Raw genomic sequence first — 26,426 nt, forward strand, 5'->3', positions numbered from 1 at the left:
AATGGGTTTTCTTCTACGTTTATGTGAGGTTTGGAAGAAAAGGAAAATTACTGGTATAAAAACCTTCTTTTATCGTAGTGTTTTTCGCCAACACTAAAATAATAGGTTTTTATTTTCGGCAATTAGATATCCAATTAAAGGGGATGGTTTCTCACATCTTTCAAGAAGCTTTGTGAGCTGCTTCAATAGACAAGAGACAGCAACAGTTGGCCCGATTGCTGCTCAATATTGGAATATTTATCTAATAACGAGTTATCAGAACTATCATACAATATAAACGATACTCTTCTTCCAAGCTCGAGGTGAGAAACACTTACTAACAGAGAAAAGTAACATGCATCTTCTTTACAAAGGCCGCTTACAATTGATGAATGTAATCTGAACTTGAATTAAAGCAAGTTCCCACTTAGATACTTGTACGAATTATGTATTTTGTATGCTCTGATCCAGGGGAATTTCTCGAAGTGTCGTATTAATTTGAACACTCCGGCTTATTTAATTATTCATAGCCAATGTTTGTTCAATTAGAGCAAAAGCCGATGCCAGTGACTAATTAATGGATAGACAGCATCATCATTAACTCTGTCGCACACACGACATTCCTGAGTATTCGTTGCAATCGGACTAATTAGGAAATTATATTCATTCGCCTCTGCGACTTGTGTTCTGACGAGGGGCAGCAGAGAAAGGCATACGGGAGAGTTTTTAGCAATTTATAAAAGTGTGTGGGTCGCTGAACTTCTGCGCATGTTGCCTTCGGTATTTGATATAAGAATTATTTCAGCATAATATTTGCTTTATATGAAATGAGTGCGATGCCCCATTTAAATATGCACAAGCAAATGTGTTTGTGCTTGTGTTTGTGTGTGGGTAGAAATACCTCCACACGCACATTTCGAATGTATTCATTTGTTTGTAATTAGGGATTAAGTAAGATTACAACCATCAATATCAATTATTCGAAGGCCCCACCATATGCCAATGTATTAGTTGCCGTACATGTGTTTATTACAATTTACGCACAACTGAAAGCCGACAAAAAGGAAGAAAAAAAAACAATACAAGAAAGCTTAAGGCTAGAATAATCGACAAGCAGACACCCTGTGTTATAGTAATTAGTGTTTTACATAGTTTTGTTTGCTTACATTGATCTCGGAGTTTATTGAAAGAAAATGAATAGTCAACCAAAGGTGAAGCTTTTTATTCAATCATCTTTTCCGTTCAAGATCTTAAAGTTTCCTAGATGTGTTCAATTCATTCGTTGCTTATTAAATACAATTAACATACAAATAGTCATGCCTTCCTTTTCACACACACTTTTTGGCTAGAGGGTATATACACGGAGAATAACAAAAGTCCACTCCACGTCATTTACATGGGAGCTGAGAAGAAAAAAGAAACCCATAACAATAGTTGGGGCACAATACATTATATAAATTAATGTTGATTTAATGGAATACATATTCATTGTGCTCCAGCAAAGTACAGTTTGTGGGTATTTAGTTAATTGCAATTAAATTCGCCACCGCAAATTGTGGGGTAAATGCTCCCCCGCACACAAATTGTCCACTTGGCCATTGACTATTTATGGGTAGAACATAGAAAACCTCATATGGAGAGTGCGAAGCCATAAGATAAATCCGCTTATGGCCTGACCAAATGTATACTGGAAGCTCTGAGTAGATGAATTTTGGACAGAAAGCTGACAAGTGATTGGAAAAAACAAAGAAGCATAAAAATAGCTATTAATAGTAATCATTTGTTAACGGAATCTGTTTCTTAAAGATAGTTCGCCTGGAAACCTGTAAGGTCAACGGCAAAGGTTAAAAGACATCCACGACCATGCTGAACATCGCTTAAGCCCCCAAAGCAGTAAATCACAAAAGTCAGAGATGTATATACTTTGAATGTAAATAAAAGCACCTTCAAGCTCGTCTTACCATTTTTACTCAGACTTTTCTCACTTCCACTCGAGTAATTACATTTGTATACCCTGCATCCATTTATATTTTCTGAATATCGCAGGCAATGTCACGCGTATCGAAACTATATTGAAATATACAAAAAAAAAATAATAATGTGTTGTGCTTCCTTGTGCTTCCTTGTGCTTCCTTATACCAAAAATGGAATTAAATAAACAGAAAATAAATAATAACAGATTAGATGGTTAGATGGCCAAATAGAACGGCATTTATTAAATCTTAAATCTGACAGAAGTTCAAACTATTCAAATTTAACAAGTTATAACTATTGTAGTATGGGCTTTATTGAAATTCCTCGATAAGCACTACCTATACTTAATTAAAGGCCTTAGAAGCAAGTTAAGACTTAGAATATGGTTAATTTCATTGACCATGTAAACTTAATATTCCATATTTTAGCTCTTACTCTGTCGATTGTCTTTGCTTCTGTTCATTTGGCTGCTGTTTGCTGCTGTTATACTTAAAGTTAAATATTTTCTGCTATTTCTAGAACTCGGGCCAACAAATTCTATTTGACAAGCATTATAAAAAGAACATTAACTCAATTTTCATTATGTCATAGCATATTATGATCCCACTTTGTTCTTGCCTAACTAAAGAGAATTGCAAATTGCATGTGTCCCTGTAATTATTTTTGCCGCAAGCTTCGTGTCTGTTATAGATACTTTTGGGTGCATTTCATAAAGTCATTTACAATTCTCTTTTATTTTCTGTTCTAATTTAACAAAATTAGCAAATAAAAAAGTTTCTTTTCCGCAAAATTACACAAATGTAATTCAAATGCCATCGGGGCGGCCGACACGAAGGCGAAGGCCCCCCGAAAAGGCAAAAGTCAAGCAGAAGGAGCCAGACAGAAGTGAACAGAGGGCGAGTGGCCCATAATGGGGGGCTTGAGCTCATTTTCAAGAAAACTTTTTCAGAATTATATGATAATTTTAATATACAAACAAATTGTGTGGCACTTTCAATAAAACTTTTGCCATTTCTTATGCTTTCAGCTGTTCGCCCGGACAGTTGAGTTATTAGCGTATTTACGGTCTCAATAGCTACACACACACCTACACACACACATTTGCCACACCACGCAGTTTGTAGCTCCATGCTGGGGCATGCAACTCATCTATGGCTCGTTCCAGTCACTGTCATGTGGTAATGATTGATGCAACTGACAATTGCGGCAACATCCGTACAACAATGAGTCAGAAAAAGCGCAACGCAGCGCAGCGCAGCGCAACCATGACAAATCAATCTCCACAACCAAAAAACCCATTGCCACATTCACGCTCCCCTTCTATGGCCAACCCCTCAAAGCCTTTCCATGCCGATGTATCCAGCAATTTTGACGCTGTCAACTTCAAAAACAGAAATGGCACATTTGCATGACAGCTCAATTCGTGAAATATTCGACGATGAACCCACTCGTATCTGTGTGTGTGTACGTGTGCGTGTATGTGTGCGTGTATATTTCAGTATTCCTCTCACTGTTGAGGAACTCATATTGCAACTGTTTGCCATCAGCATATCAGGGGTAAATCATTCGATTCGAATCCAATAATGTGTGAGATGGAATCAACTGTTCAACCTTTTGTGAAGTATTAAAAATATGAATATTGTACCTGACACATAAATTGTTATGAACTTGAATATTCATTTTATGGCTAACCCAAATTATTAGAAAAGAAAGCTGATAATTGAGGCCAGTTAAAAACAAATACCTCTCAAAATCGGTTGATCTTAACAAGTAAATACAAGGACTCAAGCTTGACAAGTAAGAGGCTAGAGTCGGGAGTTCCCGCCTAGGGGATGCCCTGAACCTCCTTCTACTAACACCAAATGCAGCTCGCGCTACTCGCACGTTTGCTCTGGTTGTAAGACAAATAAATTAAAAATAAATTAAAAAAAAAAAAAGTTCCCTCGATGGGACTCGGACTCGTAACATACCACGGTACTTGCAACTGATCACTACTGAAAAAAAAATCAATTGAAATAGCAGCACATAGACTCAGCCAAAAAACAATACACATGCAATTGCAATGCTGTTGATTATCAAATTCAATATAAACGTATGCATGTATTCAGAAATTCTGGCAATTCATGCTAGCTGCCGCAGACACGTGGGCTGTTTTTGTATATCCTAAGATGTGAGTTGTTGAAGTAAACCTATTTATAATAGCTCTTACATTCGTATAGTAAAATATAATAATGTTTATTATTTTGAAATATTTTAATTTATTTTATTTTGTTGTCCTTTTCATAATACAAAAAAAAACTAACCTAATATATTCCGCCTAAAACAGTTTACTTTGTCTTCTAATGAAATTAGCAGAACATTTTCCCATTTGGAATACTGTAATCACTAAAATCACTTTCCTACTGTACCAATCTCCACCTGAAATCTTTACATTTTTTAAATTATCAGCAAGTTTAATTTTCACAATGACATTGTAGAAAAGTTTGACCTACTTACCGATTTATTAGTTCAACCCTCATTACGTTTTACCTCTTTACATTATAAAATAACAAAAAGTGAGTAATTGGCAAAAGCAAATCGTATTAGCGCTTATTATTCCAGCAGGTTGAACATAGATTCTACATAAAATACAGTCCAAGATAGGGCATGCTGACCAAGCATTAGTAATACTTCTGCAATCAGAGTCCATGTAAAGGCTATAATTTGAATGTCCATTATTATTTAATAGTCTGCAGTTGAGTATGTCTCACTCTCCGTTGTCTATGTGTAGGTCAGACTGTCTGTCTGTGTTATATATGTATTTGTTATAAATATTTGAGGCAAGGACTTTTTTATTGTTTTACTGCAGTGGAATGACACCAAGCCGCACTTAAAATGCCAATTTTCGACAGGCAAAACCACAATTAATACGCCATAGTCGTTGTCGACCATCTGTCTCGTGTCTGATGGGTCTGTCCGACCGACCAGTGGCCAGTGGCCAGTGGCCGCCAGTCAGCGACAGTTGCAACTGGCTGTGGCAGTGGCAGTGGCAGTGGCAGTCGGCAGTCGGCAGTTGGCAGTTGGCAGTGCAATTTCAGTTTGGGCCAATGCAATCAAAAAGGATTCACATCCGCAATATCAGCGATGACCTCAAAATCAACATTGGGCCGACCAAGCCCAGCGACTGTCCAACCGGGCAGCCAATTTATTTGTTGACCCGTGGGCAATGCAGTCAATTTTTCGACCAACTGACTGACCCCCCCTCCCTTTGATCCAGTTGCGGAGCTGTAATCTGTGCCAGCTGAACGTCTGACCGTCCGTCTCGCCCTCTGTCCGTCCGACTGTCTGTGTGTCCGTCGCGTTGGGCAGTTTGTTCGGTTTTGCTGGAAATAAACCTTTGAGTCGCAATTTTTACGTTCGACTGCGGAAGACCACAAAATAATGACAGGAAATTATCTCAGAGTAAGAATATGGTAGGTCAGTTGGCTGACATCCAAAACAATTTTGCTCTGTTGTGATTACGATTTTTTGCCCGGTAGTCCGTTGACGACTGCAACGAGTTTGTTCCGTGCTCTGCCGTCTTTATTGGCTTTTCGTAATCTGTTTGTAGGCTCCCATCTGTGGGTTCTGTTTCTCAGTTCATTGTCACTAATTTGCTGCAATTTGCCAACTTATAGCATTTATTGAAGCTGATCTCCTGCTGCTTCTGCTGCTGCTCGTGCTGCGTTGCCCCAGCCCCAGCTTCAGCTTGAAACATTTTTAATTGAAAAATTGAATGCAACACTTGACTATGGCAACGGCAGGTTAGGGGATGTGAGCGCGGGCCAAAAGTTCATGCAACAACTTTTTACACCTGAAGTGATGCGGGGGTCTGCGAAAAACTGCTCAAGTTTTATAATTTTGTTAACATCGAAAAAATAAAAAAAAAAAAAGAGAAAACAATTTAAAAAAAGAAAGGCAAACGCAGGAGCCGGGCACAAAATGAAAACACTTTGTAAAAAGTGCAAAGTTTTGTTTCGTGTTTTGGTTTCTCGTTAAAAGGTATTTTGGTTTTTCTTGCCTCTTTGTTATTAACCAATTTGCAAAGTGCGCTTAAGTTTGCAACAAAGCGAACAGCAGTGTGTGGCATAACTTTAATTACTGATGTACAGTGAAACCGTTCTTTGTTGTTCAATTATGGATATCGGAGGCCTACAAAATCTGAAACTTAACGTTGTAGAACTATCTAAAAAATGTAGGTTGATAATTAAGTGTTAAACTTTGATTTTGAAAAATAATTTGGTGGAAAATTTGAAAATTTATAAAATACAACTCATGAAATTGAAAGATTGTAGACAGATTTTACATAAAAATGGAGGCAATAAAAAACTGGTTTTATTTAACAAATGACACCAAAATCTAGTTAAATGCATGCGTGTGTGTGTGCGTGTGTGTGAGATGGTTTAGCTGTTGCTTCAGCGGACGTGCGACTTTTATCCTGCTGAAAGGTGTTAATTGAGTGGCTTCATTTGCTCAACGGAAATGCCCATCAATTAAGGTAATCACGCAACAAAGTCACACTGCATGCCACGCCCCCGAGAAGCGTCCATGCCAAGGCACTGGCCCAGGTCGCCGACCACAGCAGGGCAAAGAGACCAGAAGCCAGCCAGAGTCAGGGCCAGAGAGTGCGGACTGTCTGTGCCGTGGTCGTTGGCATTAACGACGGCCGTCTAAAAAACTGCGTGACTGACACGCCATGTCCACGAGAGCATGTCCAAGTCGAAGTCGGACTGCCACTAGCCTGTGGGGAATGTGTGCGGGGTGGAGGGGTTGGGCTGGGCACGGAGCAAGGGGAGTTGGTGTTGGCTTTGTGCTTGGCTTTGTTAGTCAGACACAAAGGCAAAAAGCGCTCCTAATTGGCCGGCTAACTGAAAGTGGCTGTGGCTTGCTCTATTCACATGTCAATCAAAGCGACACACACCCACACACACACACCCGCAGGCACAACCTATTTGGGGATATCAAATTCAAAGAAAATTTGCCTCCCGCTGTGACAATCAATTCATTACAAGCGCCAGTTGACAAATTTCAGAAATGCCAAACACAGAGCTGAACCCAAACATGAAAACTGGGGAAACGCTGGAAAAGGCTTCAATCTCTCTCTCTCCCTCTCTCTACACGCAATGCAAATATGCGAGAGCGCATAAAATGAGCGGTGGAACGTGCCGCAACATCAAATGATGAGATTATCGTAAACTCGCCGAGACCATAAAGCAGCAACAGCATCCGTCTCGGAGCGGCTCCTAGAACGGGCCTGTCCTGGCCGTAAAAAACGCTTAATAGTCCATTAAAGGGATTAACACAGGCGGGCAGCAGCCAGCAGGGCCAAATAGCTGAACAAATTCCACGACATGGCCCATGTCAATCGTTAGCCTGGTCTGGTTGCCCGAGATACTCGATACTAAAAATCAAACAGCGAGACGATTCCCACACGGCCAACGCTGCGTATGAGCTATATTGAAAAGTGTGCACAATCGAATTGAGAGAATTCTTTATTGCTTGCTGGCTCGCGGTCGGACGGTCGGGGCAGTTAGGTCGGAGGCGGAAAAACGGTCGATCGCAGGCTTAATATAGGCAAATTAAACTAAGCTCGGAAAATTGCGTTTCAGTCACGTTCCAAGCAATACACAAAATGGCTCCATTTCCGTTCCGTTTCGGGGCCAAAGCAAACCAAAGCATGAATACGACTATAAACACATGCAATTTCCAGAAAAAAAAAAACAAAATACTTTTTCAGATCATGACGATGAAATACCCTAGGTTCCTAATCTTAAAGTAATTTTAAGTATCAAGGAAATCAATTTAAAAAACTGACCAAAAACGTAATGAAATCTAAAATGTTCGCATGCCAATTTATTTTTTTATATAATTTATATATTGCCACTTAATTTATATAGGCCTAATCCGTTGAGCGTGTTTGCTTCCTGCATTACAAACACTGTATACCCTCTTGAATTGTACAATAACTTGAACTCTCTGAAAATAATGCAATAAAAGTGGGATAAAAATAAAAATACACGCCCAAAAGCACGCTCTGACGCAGGCACACACCCACTCACACACACACACACACGCACACATACACACACGCACACATGCTAGCACAGCATTTGCAATAACATAACAGGCAAATCATAGCGAAAGCATAGAAAAAACAAAACAGCAAGAAATCATAAATGTAATTGGGAATTTTATGCGCCAACGGGGGGCTGAAACATAAATGCCGTCCAACCCTCCAAGGAGCAGCTGCCCGTCCCCCTCCTCTTCCTCACCCTGCAATGTTGTGCAAATAAAAGTTGAAATTGTCGCAAATTCTTAGAATATAACAAGGAATTTTCCACAAAGCGCGCAAACTGGAAAAGTCGTTCGTCCCAAGCAAATGTTTCAAAATTTTCCCACCCTCAACCCGTGGCGCCCTTTGAACGCTGCGCGTATGACGTTGACGCTTTCGCCATTTAAACTTCCAGCGACAGCTGTGAGTTAGACTTAAACACACATACACACACACATACACTCACAGGCACACACGCACGCATTCACAATGGGCGCCTGCTCGGTTTATTGCCAGCAATCAATTAAAACGGAAAAGTCATTTGTGACAAAAACATTCACAGACATTTAACTTTACGGATGGAATTTGTTATATACGCCGTAGAAAATCGATATATGCACATATGTGCGCACATACACATGTGTATTGTAATATTTCAATATGATTCTGCGAAAGCAGTTTCTGGTTAAGGTTTCAAGTGATTCGTTGAATCCAATTACCAAGTCAAGTGTCAACATCAAAGAGATGAATTATTAAAAATCACAGTCTATAAAATGTAACATAAATCCTGAAATATGTATAATATTCAATTAAATGCAGGCAACATGCAACATAATTAACCGCACAGTAAGTAGAGTGATTCGTCATAGCCGGAATTAAAAAGCAGCAAAAATAATTAAAGTAATTTTAAAATATTTTTTTCTATTTTTTTGTGTTCGTATTATCATTGCAATATCAATCGCAATTTAGTTATATTATTACTTAGTTATATATAATTATCGAAAGACAAATAAAAATCCAAACTAAGACTAATTTATTAATTACAATTTGGAAACATGTCTGTAAACACGAATATCTGTCAAAATTCGCCCATTCAGTCGAACTGTTGGCAAATAAACCCTTGCAACAGGGCAGCGGAAATGCACCCCATTAGCAAAATGTTTGCTCAATAAATTGAAACTACATAGACTTTAGTAATTTTCAAATCCAAAATAAACACGTTCCAGCTGCGGCGGGGGACCGAGCTGGTCTGGCTGGACTGGCTGGACTGGCGGTCAGTCAGAGCACTGCCAAAGCCAAATCAAATGTGCAGCTGCTAATATTAAATGTACACAAACGGAAGAGTTAATCCTTATCGACAATTTGACATCAGCAATTTTCGATGCTTTTGCTTTCAAATAACGGAAACCATTAAGTTGTCACATGCACATGCAACTCTGCCACAACAAAAAGAATAATATTAGACTCCTCTGCTGGAGCGGGCTCGACCTGCAGATACCCTGTACTCGAAATGTATTCAGTATATCTGAGTTGATTTTCAATTTGCAAATATCTTACTTGATTGAGGACGTAAATTCTATAAAATAATAATATTAAAATTTGATAAATCTCAGCAATTCAAAAATGTATTGCATAAAATCTGCTTCCAATTGTTTCTGTATGTTGCCTGTTCGCTCCTACGGTCCTGTCCAGATCCAGGTTGCAAACTGAACAACGTTGATGAACTCGGCTTATGGTTCAAATTATTGGTTTTTTATATACCATCAAAATGAAAAACAATTTTCTATTAAAAATATTGCAAGTTGGGCAGCTAATCTAAAGTTGAATTGTTAAACAATGGACCCTAAAATCTCCGAGATCATTGCAGATATAGTAATTGAGTTTATTTTTCCACATTTGCCATGTTTATACCATTTTGTCCGCTTTGTAAGTCACAGGGTATAAAAACAGAACCGAAAGGGCGGCCGTTCGTATATCAGCTGTGAGGGAATAGGAAAGAAAAAAGGCTCTGCGAACTGGCGGCAGGGCTGTGTCCATTTTCAAATGTTGTGGACAATGTGCGTGTGTATGCGTGTGTGTGTGCTTGTGGTGTGGTTGTGGGTGTGGGTGTGGAGCCGCCGAATGCCACAAGTGGTCATTCAGACAAATGGCCAAATGGCGGCGCTCATGAATAATTCAGATTTTAAATTGCATTTATGCAAATGCCATGCGGATGCTTGCAGATTTTCGCCACTGGCTGTCGCGAAACGGAGGCGTCACTAGCACCAGCAGCATGAGCAGCAGGAGCAGCACCCGTTGCCAGTCCACCAGCTCCTGGTGACGCATTTGCAACTAAATGCCCCGAAAGCTGCGAGTTTTTCGCTAATGCACAATTTGTATGCGTCAACACTTTCGTCAGAGCCGACGAGCAGACAAAGGGGCGAGCTCCGGATTGCATTAATTTTTATCAACCCAAATATCAAAACGGTGTTGATAGTGCCGAGGAGCAGCGGGCTTAAAGCCACTGTCAAAGCTTGTGCTGAAACGCGTCCCGGAATGGAGGCCAAGTGAATCAGTGACCCGGCAGGAAATAAAATGGTCGTCAGTTCGAGGGCCACCTGTTTTCTGCTCAACTCTTTTGCAATTTGTGTGTGTGTGTGTGTGTGTGTGTGTGTGTGTGCAATGCCAACTGCAGATGTTTTCCCGCTGTCTATCCCTCTCCAGTTGGAGTCTCGGTCCAGAAACTTGCAGATTTATTGCACAGAAACTTTTATTGCCTTATAGAATATGTACGAGAGTACGGGCCAAGATAAAGATGCAATCTGTAACTTGTTCGAGGGAAAAAAGCATTTGGCCAGCTGCTTCGAATAGTGCGGGTAATTGTAGTCCACCGGACGCCATTTGCTTATCCAGACGGAACATGAGTATCTGGTATCTGGTATCTGGTATCTGCAGTTGCCAAAGGCATTTAATTGCCACAAGACTGTTCTCTTAATTAGCTGTTAGTTGCCATTAGCATCTGCAGATACGATTAAAGCCAACACAGATGCTGCTCACAGGTTAAAGGTTGGTGACATTTGTTTCTTGTTGTTTGCTTAGTTTCCCTCAACTAAACTCTTTGTGGAAGGACACCTTGAGAGAATGAGGCACCTGATGCATAATTGAATGCAGCTATTCTTAGTTGTGATTTTTAAAAAAAAATATTACATATGCTTGAAGTCCTCTGGATTGTACCTGAATTTATATCGATTTTCTACCAAGAAATTTATTTCGAAATATTTATTAAATGTTTTGAATTAGTTTTCAGTCTTGCTCAGCTAATAATGAATACTACGAATTCGAATTCGACTTTCACAATTATTAGTTATGATTAATTTCTTGAACGGAATACTCGTCTAAAAGATAATCGCTTTGGCTTTGTAGTTTGTATTTTGCTCAACTTAAACTATTCGAAAATAAACACAAGTCGAAACAAACCAAAAAGCATGCAAATACATTAGAACATTTGACTAGGGCAAAAGAAACATTTAAACATTTAAAAGCTACATATGTAAGCATATCGGATTACATTAATCTAAATCAAAATATTACAAAATTCGCTTGCAAAACAAGTTTCAGCCTAGTTCCGTCAGATGTCACATAAATCTTCTTGACCTGATTTTTAATCTCTGGTGTCTAGAGATTCGCATTAATATACTTAAAACGAAAATTTTTAAAAGAAAAGCAACGTTCAGTGGAAACAACTGAAACTTTAGCATATATCGGCGGTAGAAAGCGTGGTTGGAATAGTTTTAACACAATTTATAGAATAGCTCATGAGTACCCTACCTAAATTTCAAATAATTTGAACATCTCGGGTGAGTATGAGTCTTCATTTCGAACGCCTATAAAAAGCCCGACATCTCCATTATAAAATACCATATTTGCTATTTCTTCGCCCACCTTGTTCCTAATATTCTCTTATTATAAATCGATTGAATAATATTCACTTCACGAAAAGAGGGAACGTTTTCCCTCTTCTAACCAAAATAATAAAATATAACGTGTTGCTTAGTTTTCGTACTCGCTTCCTTATCCGACATTTTGAATAAACTTTTCGTTGGGAATGGCAAAACTATCGGGTAAATGTTGTGGGATAGGATAGGAATATGGGATAGTAACTTCCCATAGGTTTAAAAATGTTGGCAAGGCAAGCTCTTAGGCAACATATTAACATATGAAGAGAGAAGCTAAATGTCGTTCAGTGTGAATTGGTTGCTATTAGTGGCAAAAATCTCAGTACATTTAACTAGACCACCGATACCATACAAAATCAATATAGTCGGTGCAGTCGATAGCGATATACACAATCTCCCATCTCTAGTACACAGCAACTTTCAAACCTAATTGCTTAGGGTTGGTTTAGAGAACTGTGCTCAATCGTACGAGGTTTGAAAATGAATGCATTTACTCAAACACCACGTCGACTATACGAAACAGAAACAGATCGAGTGCTTCAATCATTGACCGTCAAGCTGGAAAATCTTGAAAGAGAGTTGCAGAAGCGAAACTCAACAAGGAATAAAAATAGCAAAACAAATGGAAGGCAGCTTGTAAGGCGAGAAGCTTCGGACCAAAACTGGAACAGCAAGCAAAATAAAATGCAGATCGGACCAAATGGCACGAAGCTATCGAGTAAAATGTACTTGAGGATTGATTTGACTTCGTATCGGAATGCAACACGCGATTTGTGCTACATGATCTTCGGCAGGGAGACACTGGGTACTCATACTCTATCTGGCCGGGTGGGACCCGGCGCTGTGCACAACAATATGAAAACCAAGGAACAGCTCGAGCCGGATTTGGTTGAGGATATAGTGCATTATATTATGAGTAAATTTGAGGTGCAGCAGAATCAGGTGTTGCATGCCATACGCCTGGCTTGCCGTAACTCGGCCAGAACTTTGATGGAACGGAAGAAGGATAAGTGAAGGTGCGTTTTCCAGCCAGAAATTTGATGGAAAATATAAGGAATAAGTGAGATTATGTTTATTGTATGTATCTTGCCAGATATTAAACATCGTTGAAATGAATTGAAAGTTGCCTCGAAAGTCAATTTTGGGTAACCTTGTCGAGGGCTTAAATATGGCCATCGCTTGGGGATTTACTCTCCCACTCGCTCTCTCTTGGAGAAATCAATCAAATGGATCTAATGGTCCCTTCGACAATAACTGTGTGGCCTCAACTTAATGATGCTAATCGGATTTGAAAAATAAGAAAGATATCAAGGACGGCGAAGAGCGTATCACTTGCCATAACAACGAGTAGGGTTTCCTCAATGGGCGCAAAGAAAAGGCAGAGCCGACAAAAGTGGAGGAGACACGATTGTCCAACCATCCACACACATCGAAGAAGGGTCGAGGATTCGCTTCTTGTTAGTGTAAACAAGCGTCAACCGCATGGAAATGGGCGCCGCTTTGTTGGCCGTCATTCGATGCGAATAAACTCGAATGCGTTGCGACTCGATTTGATATTCATTTATGCGCCTCGAAGATAAGCACTAAATAAATAAATTCCCGCCCCGCCCCAAGAGGGATGTTGGGATGGACTATGGACTGAGAAAATGTAAATAAATGAGTGGAAAAATATGGTAAAAATTGAAGACAGACGCCGCTGGGTGAATCATCGATGGCATCAAAACGATTTAGTCTCGATACACTTTATCGCTCGCTCTATCTCTCCCTCTCTCTCTCTCTCTCTCTCTCTCTCTCTCTCTCTCTCTCTCTCTCTCTCTCTCTCTCTCTCTCTCTCTCTCTCTCTCTCTTGTATGCAGCCCTCTCTTTTTGGCACATTTTAAATGACAGCCAGCAGCTGTAAATTGTTGGCGGCTAAGTTTAAATTACAACTGTCAATCGAATCGAAAGCGAAACATGGCCTAAAACGAGTTAGTTGGTAGCTGTTATTCCCATTGTTTTTGTTGTTGTTGTTTTGTTTATGTTTATGTTAATGCACATATGTTGTTGCGAAATCAAAACATCATGAAATTGTTTTGCCAACATCATTTCCATTTTGCTTGTTGTTTTTGCCGGGCATATTTCCGTGCGTTTACAAAAAGGATATGAACAACATCCGGCGTTTGGGCCCATAATTTCTAACAACATTTTACTACTCATTGCATTTGACCAAGCCGACGAACTCAGCCAGCCAGCCAGTCAGCCAGCTAACCAGCCAACCAGCCAACCGATTTGGTTATTACAAACTCATATCTTGTGCTGTTGTTGCGGCGCATAACCAAACTGACCGCAGGGCAAGGGGCCGAAGGAGGGCGATTGGAGAATTTGACCAATTTTGGGCGCTGCTAAAAATGCTCCAAAATTTGCATTTTATATTAACGGAAACAGTTGTTGCCTTTGAGCGCACACACGAGGCCAGTCCTGAACTAGCAGATTCCCCTCGCAACCGTTCCACGCCCTCCCCTGCAGCCCCTTGCAGGCCAATGTGCCCACTCCGGTTATTGCTTCAGCCGGGTGCACATTTCCCAAACAAATTTGACGCGTTTATGCATGTAAATTAAACAAATTTGATTTTAAATATCTTTTGGCAAAAGGCAGCCAACCAACCAAAACAAACCAAACCAAGCAACCCACCAGCGTATCCCCAATCCACCAGCGACCCGAACGGACACGAGCCCTGCCATATGCACAGGGCAGCCTCATAAATATAAATCCCGCAATTTCAGTCCAGCCAAAGGAAATGCGAGCCAGCTGAGACGAATTTACTCGGCGGTTTTTCAATTTTCTGTGGTGCGAGTATATTAATGTTGATGTGTAAGGGAAACCACTTAAGAGGTGCCACATGGCATATGTGACCACTTGTAATGCGCAATTGGAAGCGAAAAAAAAGCGGATAGAACACACAGATACCCTGTTCCTAACTCCTAGAAGCAGTATTTCCTTACATGCACATTGGAAAATCCACTTGAATAAAATTGTAAATTTTCAAGCTGAGAACAAAGCAGATAATTAAGTTTTTGGATAGTCGCAATTAAACTTTTTCTGTTATGTCTTCAATTTCAAGTTTGTGTACAAGCGGTTCATACAAGAATAAAAAAAGAATCAAATTAAATCAAATTTATATCAGAACATTGCACATAGTGCAACAATCTACAAGAGCTCAAAATTGTGGAGCATGACAAGTGAAGACTCTGTCTTAAGAGCGAAGAAACTGCAGAGCAAATTCTAGAGGATAGATAGGCTCTAACCCTCGATACTAGAATAATAAGAACTTTGGAGCCAGGGTAAATAATTGTGTTTTTGTGTATGATACAACTGGACGAAGAGCTATAAAAATTGATTTCCACTGAGAGGCGCAATAGTTCCAGGTGGTCAATTAATAATAATAGATTAATACTATTGCTATGAAATAATGCTCAACATCGTATGACAGAATCATGGTTAGAAACTATTCACACCGAAAATGATTCTTTTTAATCGTATTTAACTTAAGCATGATTCGAGCTTGTCTTTCACAGTCACATATCTATGCTCAATCGGTTTGAGAATTGTAATCCTTGGCAGTTTAGGAAATGGCTGCTGTTCAAGGCAGCTTCTAGTTGTGCACTCTCAACTGGCATTGTTACATATTCTTTACAGCTACGTAGTCACAAGTACTTTCTACACAAGTAACTTTTACACTAGAAACGCCTTACTTAATTCTAAATTGCGTAAAGACTACTTAACTGTACTTTTGCAACGCTTTGCTGGGGTTTTAGTTGAGCAGGTGCTGAAATTTTCTATTTGTCACTAATAAATGCTTTTCGCTTACCTTATTTACCCTGCCAGAAATAAGAAATTCTGTGACGAAAGTTGGCACGTGTTGCCGCATCCACAGAACGGATTATGAGTCCAAGCCATACAGCACCCACAGAAGAACCCAGAACCAGGGGCCATGGCCAGGAGCTTGGCCATGCGCCATGCGAAAATCGAAGAACATTTTAACAATAAAGTCAAACATACTGGGAACATTGTTGGCTGCACTTAAAAGTCCATTAATGGGCAGCATTAAGTGGACATTGTGTGAGTTTTAAGCACATTTGCTTCAATGTTTGCTCTGATCTGGTCATTGCACAAGTCTTGGATTAGCAAGAATTAAGCCAATAAACGAATGCTCGACTCTGAGATGACCTGTGCTCAGCCATAGGCAATCTGTCGAGTCTGCACTTGGGTTATTCTCATAACTTTCCATGTTTTAAAATACATTCAGAAAAAAAAAAATATATATATATTTATAAATTTATATATATTGATTTATCACGTTATTTCTCTGATCTGGTCATTGAAAACGTCTTGGACTTGCAAGAATTAAGCCAAGAAAGGAATGATTCACTCTGAGATGACGTACTCAGTCTGCACTTAAGTTTATTCACATAATTTTCCTTGAAGTATCTTATATACCAATATACTATATAAAAAAAAAATACATATTTTATATTCATTTATCATGTTATTCCCTTGCTTTAAATCGAAGAAGTGGTCCTTAATTCCGAACTCTGTAAGCCAGTCATGCACTACACTCGGAGCTTTGTTGCCTGCAGCTCACGTACAGGACACACGTACGTGAAAGCTTTGTAAGCTTAAAGCACAACGTGCAAAATCAAAGCGTGCCGAGCTTTTCACAGCAGCATGCACTTATACATGCTCATTTACTAATACCTTAAAGAACTATAAAAAAACGCATACATAAGATTTTTCACACATAGGGTATTGGCTGAAAGGGTATTGGCCTGAAAATTAATTTGAAAAAGCAGTTGGCTGCCTTTTCGGGTCCCCATCTGAGCAGCTAACCAAAAAACATAATTTTGTTCTGCTGTTGTCGAGTTTCGCTCTTGCGCTGGGGGATTTTGCATGGCACGCAAAAACTGACAATTGCAGCGAATTTCAATGGCTGAAAAGAGCTATCGGGTGACTGCTATTGCTGCCTGTTGTTATAGTGGCCATTTCGGTTGTGCCAGTTGTTGTTGCCGGTTCGATTTTGCGCCGCTGGCTTTGAATTTACAGTTTGGCTGGGAATAAAACGCACGAATGCGCCGCCGCGAAAACAAAAATGACAATGGCAGGCAACAAATTTTGGAATTCCCAACAGCACTTCAACTTCCGGCTCTTTTTTTTTTGTCCATTTTTGTTTTTTTTTTTTGTTGACAAAAGTTGCGTCGCATCCATTGAAAATGTGACTCCATTTGAGATTTGCCAGTCCACAAAAAAGAAAAACAAACAAAACAACAATGATAAATACCTGCAACATTTTGCATTGTGTGTGTGCGTGTGTGTGACTGTGTGTATGGGTATTTGAGTAATGGGCGCCACTTTTAAAGTGCAACAAACTGAAATTGGTGCCTGCATTTGGCCTGGTTAAATCCAGTTGCCATCGAATTGCTAAACTGACAATCTGTCAATCTGATGAGCACGTGCAGCGACTCTCAGAGTACTCGTCGCTCGGGAGCCTGCCCAACATTTCGGCAATGCATTTGCATTTTCGCCTGAGCTCTTAATCAACTGTATGTGTGTGTGTGTGTGTGAGTGTGGCCCAAAGTGCTCGCCAAAAGTTGTTGGCCAGATGAAGAAGAAGACGAATAAGAAGGCGAACGGCTGGCTGCATTAGAAGGACACAGGCTACTTGTAGCAACAGCACAGGCCATCAATCAAATCCTCGATAAGGACCAAATTCAATTTTGACAAATCACAAATAGGCTTTTGTAAACTCAAATTAATGACAGTCGAGTGTCCACTGTGCGACAACACACACACACAGCATACATATATAATGAGTTACTCGCTTATGTATTTGTACATGATCATTTAATTACTTTGAGATGTCCTTTGTTTTTGATGGATTATTTGAGCTGCATTTCATTTGTTGCCCTCAAGTGCATCGAGTCCAAGTTGGCCAGCAACAAAGCAAGAAGCCGCTTTATGCACTAGCTTGGGATATTTTATGTATGTACACCCATCCGGCAGACAATGGACTTTAACGGTGGTCTGCTTATGCAATATTTCATTAGCAAACAAAATTGAACACAGTTGATTTTCTCTATGTCTGTTTAGACAATCTATAACTATCAAGTTCGATTTCATTTTTAGTTTCCATTGAAATAATGTACTGATAATAAAATTCTTACTCTTACATTGTGGTATTCAACTGACCAACTGTGCTAACATATAGAACATAGTACAAATTAGGCTAAGAGCCTTAAGATTCACAAAAAGACAAATTGGCTGCTGATGTAGATCTAGAATATATATACTTTATGGGGTCAAAGTTATAATACAAGGGTATCAACATAAAATTGAACGGCAACTTGTTGAGTTATTTTATAAAAGTTGGAGATCATATGAAATATGAAATTGTGAAGTGAAGAATTTTATTGCACACAAACTAAATAAATTGAATTGTTGGTAAAGATTTCAATATTGTAAAATATAAGTATATATGCACCCTTTCTAGCATAGGTCAAGAAGCATTTCTGAAGATTTGTTTAATACCTTCGATATCTCTACTTTGGTTATAGAGTATTTTATATATACTTTGTTTAAACAGGGTATTCCGAGAAAAGCAAACTTTTCTCCATTAACTTCTCCAGAAACTTATCCGAAAGTGTTCAACCCAATTAGGCTTTAACGTATTTACTTGTTAGTTGTAGACTTAACTTTCCATGTTCCGTCTCAAACACAACTGACTGTATTTCTGGCTTTTTGCAGGTGTTGAATTTACGTCGTTTTCTTTGTTTTACGATAACAAATTGCACGCAAACACGCAAATGCTTTCAGTTAGAGCGTCAGTTGCTGCCCGGCTCCTGCTGCAAGGATATGATATGTACATGAGTATGTTATTTGAGTGCTGAAATTAATTTTTCATAGACACGAAATGTGTTTTCTGTTCCAGGACCCACACGCAGATGAGTGTTTAATGAAATAATTAGTGCAGTCTGCTTATTTAAGTCATTGTTCGTTTTGCTTACATGAACAAAGTCAAATTCGATATGACAATTCGTGTTTAAATTATATGCATTTTTTCATGCCCTCGCAATATATGTGCTTTATTTCATTTATTATTATTTTTCCTTTTTTTTTTTGTTGCTGTTTTGCAGTTCAACGCCCACAATTAGTTCCACTTAAATAAATCAAAAGAAATTTTTGTAAACATTTGCCCACACAGTGGCTCCCACACATACACGCACAGACAGACACATTTGTATATGCATTTATTTCAAATTATAGCTGTTGCTTTTTGCATAAACCACAATTGTTTTTGCTTTATTCGAGTGCACGTTTTTAATGAATAATGCATTCATATTTACCGAGATGCACAAATTGCATGCGGCTGCGTATTAAAAATTAAAGTAGCTTCAAGCTTTACAGCCTTTAAATTCTATCCGAATCTGTCTAACGTTTGTTTAAGCAAGACACTAATCTTCGTCACGCCGAATATTAAATACCCTTACCAAAGTGCTTTTGTGCTAAATATGTATATCTTAGCGATTGCTCCTATGGGAAAAACAGACATGTTTTTGGTACCAATAAAGTTTTTCGACTAATTCATCCTAGAGAGCTATATGATAAATGGCCATATATACTACCTGTAGCATATGTAAAGTTTTACAACAATACGGAAACATGCTCTAATATGTGCGCCCATTTTGTGACAATCTTATGATAGCCAGCATAGGATTATATATGCTGCTTACATCTTCAAGAAAGAAACTCGAAGACAATCTCACAAAAGATTCGTCGAGACTTTAAAAGTATTTTGGTTACAGGTTTTGGCTCCATGTCCGTGTCATGTGTGAGTTCTTACCTGGTATTATAACCATTTTTTTCGATCGATTTTTTATTTAAGCCATGTTTTGGTTGCCCACTTTTTTTTTGTGCTTCTATTAACACCCGAGAGGAAAGATGAGTGTTACACAGTTTTCGCCATCAACTTTTGTCTTTATGAGCACCCAAAATCCAATTAACACATGCTGCCATATTTCCGGGCTAATCCTTCCCGGAGGGCGGCTGCGCAAATTACAATTTAAAAAATAATTACGAAAATGTCTGCAATGAAATTTTTGCCCGCAGGCATCGCCAGACGCCTTGCTCCCATTTCGCTGCTGCAATTTCTGAAGGCGCTAAATGTTAATGAACATTATAAAAACAATTGCAAGTAATTATAATTTGAATGATAATAGCGAAACTTCTTAATCCCCGCAACGGTAATTTTTATTCCTCCTCTCTCTCCTCTCCCGCTCACTCTCACTTGTTCTATACGCCCCCATTTCAACCCCCAAGCCCCACCGCCAGCTTGTTTCACGCTTTCAGCGGAGACAATTCACAAAGGCGCCGGCGACATCGCCTCACAAAACGTGAAAATGCATAATAAAGGGGGCGTGGCACTCGAACAGGACAAGATGAAATGAGAGCAGCAGAGAACGAGGTCTGAAGAGAGAAATGCGTTCCTTGTAATTAAATTCCTTTTAATGAAACCTCAAAACAAACACAAAAGCTCCCTGCAATACAAAAAAATACTCGCAACAATAACGCGAAAACCCAATAAAAAAATGGAAAAAATTACTAAAAAAAAAGTCCGAAGAGCAAGTGACAAGGCGACACAGTTATAAACAGAGGAGTTAAGGGACAACTCGAAAACTTGAAAAAAAAATTAAGTAGGGGTTTAAAATAAAAATATGAAAAGGTATAATTGAACCTACCAACTCTTGCTATTATTATAACCGGTAGCAATTGGAAATGAAAGAATAATATAATTGCGTTAAGAAAGTCGAATTGGTAGTATATAAGGATATAAAATATGGTAATCAAACGAAACATAAAATAATAATGTTAGCCTGCTTTTATAGATTGTCAATAATGTAATTACTAATCAATAATATGAAATTTAATATAGAGAGATACACTTTTTGAATGACATTCACAACTAAATACTAGAGATACTATTAAAACTAAAAGGCTTGTTTAGCTTGATTTTCAGTCAGTTTCATTGAAAGACTTACAATATCAAATAGCTGGATTGCCCTTGCCTATTGCCTATTGCCTTGCCTTGACCATTGTCTTTCTGCGTTGGCCTCAGAGCATAAACAGACAAATATATAGGAGCATCAAGAAAATTAATTCTAATTTGTAGTTAGCCAGAAAGGAAACTACCCGCAACTGACGGCGGCAAATTGGGGGTTGGGGGAAGCTGTTGCCATCGCGTTGCTAGTCCTGCTACTGAGTCCTTTGCACACTTTGCAGCTAATTATTCAGATGAAAAGCGCCGCAGGAGCGGGAAGGAAGCGAGCAGGCAACAAGAATTTTGCTCAGCGAAAAATCAAACAACGAAATTGCTACTTGCAATTTCTCGTCACGTTCAAAACTTAATTAGTACATCAGGACATCATCAGAGCTGCTGCTTCAGTTGCTCCTGCTGCTGGTAGTGCCAGGACTTCAACCGAGCTCGAGCCCAATGCAGTGTCTACAACTACGGCTGGTGCGGAGTCTGAGGACGAGGCCGAGGCCGAGGCCGGGACTGGGGCTGAAGCTGTCATAAGGACGTCATGTTTCTTAATTAGTTCTTTGTTATCATAACTTTTTGGCGAAACGTTGCGTCCACCACAGCCCATCGGCAGCTGCGGACTTCATCGAATTTTCGGTCTTGGCGCTTCATTAGCGTCCATGTACTATGAAAACCTACTCAAATTTCAGATGCTTTTCATGCATAGCATAAGCTGCAGAGTTACGCATCCATTGAGAGATACGCATATGCTTTGGGTTAAACAATCCGCCTGTTGTATCATCGGCATCAACGGATTTGTTAAGGCAACTGGTTGAATACTACAATACGCTGTGACAGGATTTGGAGGCTGTAAGCCGCTGCCAGCTGCCAGCTACCAGCTGCCATACTGTGGATACACACACACTAGCACAAGATTTTGGCATGCCGCACACGTAGAAGATTTCCGCACGAATTCGCAAAGCAACTCTTGATCCCTTTGACTCGTGGACATGTTTTCTCAGGCATTCTCTTTGATGTTTACAAATTACACCAAAAGTTGGCAAACAAATTTTCTTATTCACTTTTACCGACTGCGCACACAATAAAATGGCCAAGCCAAGCCCCAAATCCCAGCCCGAATGAATCCCCAAATCTCCCGCAGCAGCACCAGCAGCAACGATGAGAAATGCTTGTAAATGTGCCAAGTGAAATTGCGACCAGGAGACAAAAATTTGTGTGTGCAAAATACATTTACAATGCATTCTTGAGTCCTGGCCAAAATAATCGAAAAGTTTCAATTGTGCTTTTAGATCGATTTACCAATTGGATTTGCCAAGATTAACAAGTGTGAAGGCTCCCGTGGAGTAAATACCACGCGCAAATACCTTATACTCGGGTCTAAGAATATTTTATTCTCAAGACCTTCTTAAGCAGCTGCAATTTTTTCAACTCGAAATAGACTTTAGCTTTAAGACGCGACTCTGGCGATAGTACAGCAATTGTTTAGAGTCGATATTTGTTTGCTGTCGGATATTTAACACTCCGATAAGAAACACGCCTTTCCTTTTCCCAGAAGTGTGGCGAAACTCAGCTCCTTTTCTCGAATTGAAGATGCAAACCCGATATCTTTGCTATAGCAGTCAATCGATATAAGTTAAAGCAGTCAGATATTTTTAGTATACTTTAGAAGACTATTACTACAGGGTATAGCCATATTAAATGCACTTTGTCTCTTTCGGTAAGGGAAATATTTGAACTGTTGCTAGTAAAGCTAGCAAAATCAAAAAATAAAAACTAAAATCAACTTTTTTAATTTATCCAATTATATTTTTACGCTGTAAAAACTTTGGGCTTTTCAGTTGTATGTAGAAAAAGCTTCACATAGTTCTCCACATGCTGATCTCCACATGCCCAAACGCACGCACAACATTCTGTGTGTGCGTGGGGTGTGTGTGTGTGCGTGTGTACAGAATTCATTTGTGCACACAACAACGATAAAAACATCTTCAAGTCGAAGGATGTGCAAAAGTTTTTTGTTCACTCATTCATAAGTTTTTAATTAAATTGCCGTCACATATTTTTCCGAGCTCAAACAAAGTCGCTTTTGATGACGCTCTCCGAGGAGCTCTTTAATTGACAGGATGATTTATTTTCAACTTTTTGCTTAAATTTATACTAATCAGCTATTAACCAGAACGTAGAATAAATACATATTGTGTACGATATATGTTAGTGGCAAGCGGCAGATTTTTCATGACATGACTGACACATTTGTTCCTTTTACATTTTCCAAACATATAACAAAATGGTTAAGTATGCCAAAATTAAAATCCTTATCCTCTTTCAGAGGAAGTAGAATTCTAAAACTGCAAAAAACACTAAAACCGTATTCTAAGAAAACTACACTTTTTCGGATGAGATTTGCTTAATCTTGATGTTTGGCAACTATGTTTGAGACAGAGTTTATCGTCAATACATCCGTAGTATCTAGCTTAAGCAAAATGACTTACACCCTTACAAACAGAGGAATTAACTAATAAATTCAGACACCCTAAATTTATTCCTAAATATTCGTTTAGCCCTCATTTAAGACGATAAAACGCTTGAAATCTCCAACCTCATTCGGTTCGCATGTTTCACTTGCTTTAATCTTCGGTGGCAACATTTTCTGTATAACCGAATCCATCTGCTCCTTCATTGCATCTTTATTGTAGTCACAATCCTTAACGGGCTTAAGTACTGGCTGGGAGATCAGCTTCAAGTCCTTGTGCATCAGCAGTCGCCGGCAGAGCAGCTGCAATGGCTCTTCCAAGTTCCAGGCAGCGCGTGCCGACAGCTCACAGTAGTCAAGGTTGTCTTGCTGTCGAAATAACAGCTCCGGGCACATGCGCTCTAGCTCCGCCTTGTTGCCGCAGACGACCACCGGCAGCTCGTTGCCGCAGATTTCATTAAGGCGCTGCTGCCAACGTGTCACGCTGGCCGCAGTGCTGGCCACGCTCAAATCGAACATGATGATGGCACATTTGGCGAAGAAGAAGTAACCATTGTGGAGTCCTCCGTGCCGAGAATCGCCTGCAATATCCCACATCTCGAGCGCGACGGCCTGATAGTTCGTCTCCAGTAGCAGCGTGTGCACATTGAGTCCGTGTGTGGGCACATGTTGATCCTCGAACTGTCCAGTTGCATGCCGGCGCAAAAATGTGGATTTACCGACGCCAGAGTCCCCAAGGATGAGGCACTTGTATGTGTGTTGTGCGGACAAGCTAGGCCGAAACTCCATGTCTTAATATGTGCGTATGTTCGTATGTGTGTGGAGAAAATATAAAACATGAAGCTCTGTGTGTTAGTGTGTGTGTGTGTGTCTAAGTCGGTTTACTTTTAGAGAATCCAGATAACTTTGATTTAAATTCCCTACACCGATTTATATATCACAAATGTAAATCAATTACGGCGATCCGGGCTTGTCTTGTCTATTGTTGATAAGGTGTCAAGAGGGAAGAGTAATAGCCTACTCTTGATGAGCATCAGCAGCCGAGTTCTCAGAGACTAAAGAGCTAGATAAAATCGATAAGAATTGATTATGTCTGCCTTAGACTCTATAATAGCTAGCTTTTACAGACCTAAGATATTAAACGTTTATTTTTCTAGTGCCCGAAAACATCGAGTTTATTTAACTCCATATCTCGAAGCGTATAAGAGCTAGATACAACAATATGTCAGGTACTTAGATACCTCCTACATTCCCCGGAAGGGAAAAAGTGTCTTTTTGGAGTTATAGCCTTCTGCTTAAGTATTTATACACATTTGGATGTGAAAATATATTTAAACCATCAAAAAATGTTTTTTATCAATACTTTTAAATTGATGGCTCAAGGTATATTTAATAATTGAGGTAAAACCCCTGAGCTCAAGTTGTTTAAAGAGGGTGTCAGTTTATTTAATAATCTTAACTATTTTGTTTATGTTTGTTGTTATTGCCGCTGTTGTTGTTAGTGTTTTGATAAGTGTTCGTTTTGCCCAGTTGGTTGGAAAATTTGAATAGTAAGGAGCGAGCACTCATTCGAGTTAGTCAAATATTTGTAATTGCACGCGATGTTTACACGAAATAGGAAAAAACAAATTCAATTGGCCAACTTGGCGACGGTAACTCTGACTTCGCTGGCCGGGAGGCGGCCGGGGGAGTGGCACATAAAACAAAAACATTTCAGCAATGAAAATAAACGTGCAACTGTTTTAAGCGCTCCCGAATCCCCCCCCCCCCTCCCCCCTTCATCGAAACTATTACCCCACCTGCCAACAAATGAGGCGTTAATTGTATTTACACAGCAGTTATGATGGCCATTTGATGGGCGCACACCGAATGCACATAAAACTACAAGACAGGTCCTTAATTCGTTCGGAGCTTGTAGTTTATGAGCAGTTTATTAGCTATTGTTCCGAATTAATGGCCTGTCAGTTTTTATATATATCTTGTTTAGATCTTTCTGTTTGCCAACCACATTTCTACAAATATGTCAAAAACGTTTTGAGAAATTGACCTAAAAATATACAACCTGTTATAAATAATTCTTTATCTAGAAAATAATTCATATTAATGACCAGGGCCCACAATGCGGAGCAACTCCCCGCCTTTAGATAAGGTTCGTGAGCTTGCTTTTCCACACTCTTGAATCCATGTTTTGGTTCAAGCCTAAGATGACATAATATAAATTCTATCCATTCGTAATTGAACATAGATATCTGATTGATATCAGATAAAACATTATGAAAATTAAATCTTAAGGTCTCCGAGATAGATGCGTTCATCTTCCCAGACGGACTAGCTTATATGCCTAGATGGACTATATCGGCTGATCAAGGATAAACGGCTAGATCTCCCTCACTGCATTTCACCTGCATTTATAAAACTTTCTTATAATATTATTCATACCCACTTTCAATGAGTGAGCGATTTGAAAAACACAAAATAACAGCCCCAATATGTGTAGGCTTTAAGTAGGGTCCCCTCTGGTACTTTAACAATTTCGATGGGATTTCAAATCGCCCAATTGAGCTGCCTTTGCCAGACAAATGTTACTCGGATTGACAGCGGAAAACGCAACGCTTGACATGACATAGGAACTGCTCGAGCTGCTGCTGACTGCTGATTGGTGACTAGTGACTGGTGACTGGTTACTGGGGACTGCCAACTGCCGACTGGTGACTGTAGCTTGAGTAGTGACAGTGGCAGACGGGAGGGGCTTAAGTGCGGTGGCGGTGGCGGTGCCCGGATTCATCCATCTACGGTTATGCGTTGGCGGCGCAATTGTCAATTCCATCAATCACGGCGAGTGACATTTGGGTTACCATTGCGAATTGAGAGCTACATTTTCTGCTTTGGATGCTGTAATTGATGTTGAATGCGCCAGCTACATATACC

The 26,426-nt window shown here is 39.6% G+C and overlaps 2 protein-coding genes across 2 annotated transcripts; one reads left to right on the forward strand and one right to left on the reverse strand.

Moving 5' to 3' along the window:
* The first annotated feature begins 12,438 nt into the window (after positions 1–12,438).
* Positions 12,439–12,972, forward strand: LOC115759229 (protein insensitive-like). Its single transcript, XM_030700124.1, has one exon. It carries the CDS (start codon positions 12,439–12,441, stop codon positions 12,970–12,972), a length of 534 nt encoding a protein of 177 aa, XP_030555984.1.
* Positions 12,973–23,582: 10,610 nt separating this feature from the next.
* LOC115759235 (GTP-binding nuclear protein Ran, testis-specific isoform-like) lies at positions 23,583–24,287 on the reverse strand. Its single transcript, XM_030700134.1, has one exon. It carries the CDS (start codon positions 24,285–24,287, stop codon positions 23,583–23,585), a length of 705 nt encoding a protein of 234 aa, XP_030555994.1.
* Positions 24,288–26,426: the final 2,139 nt, after the last annotated feature.

Source organism: Drosophila novamexicana, unplaced genomic scaffold, assembly GCF_003285875.2.
Source record: "Drosophila novamexicana strain 15010-1031.04,08,12 unplaced genomic scaffold, DnovRS2.1 tig00000193-arrow-pilon, whole genome shotgun sequence".
Taxonomy (NCBI): domain Eukaryota; kingdom Metazoa; phylum Arthropoda; class Insecta; order Diptera; family Drosophilidae; genus Drosophila; species Drosophila novamexicana.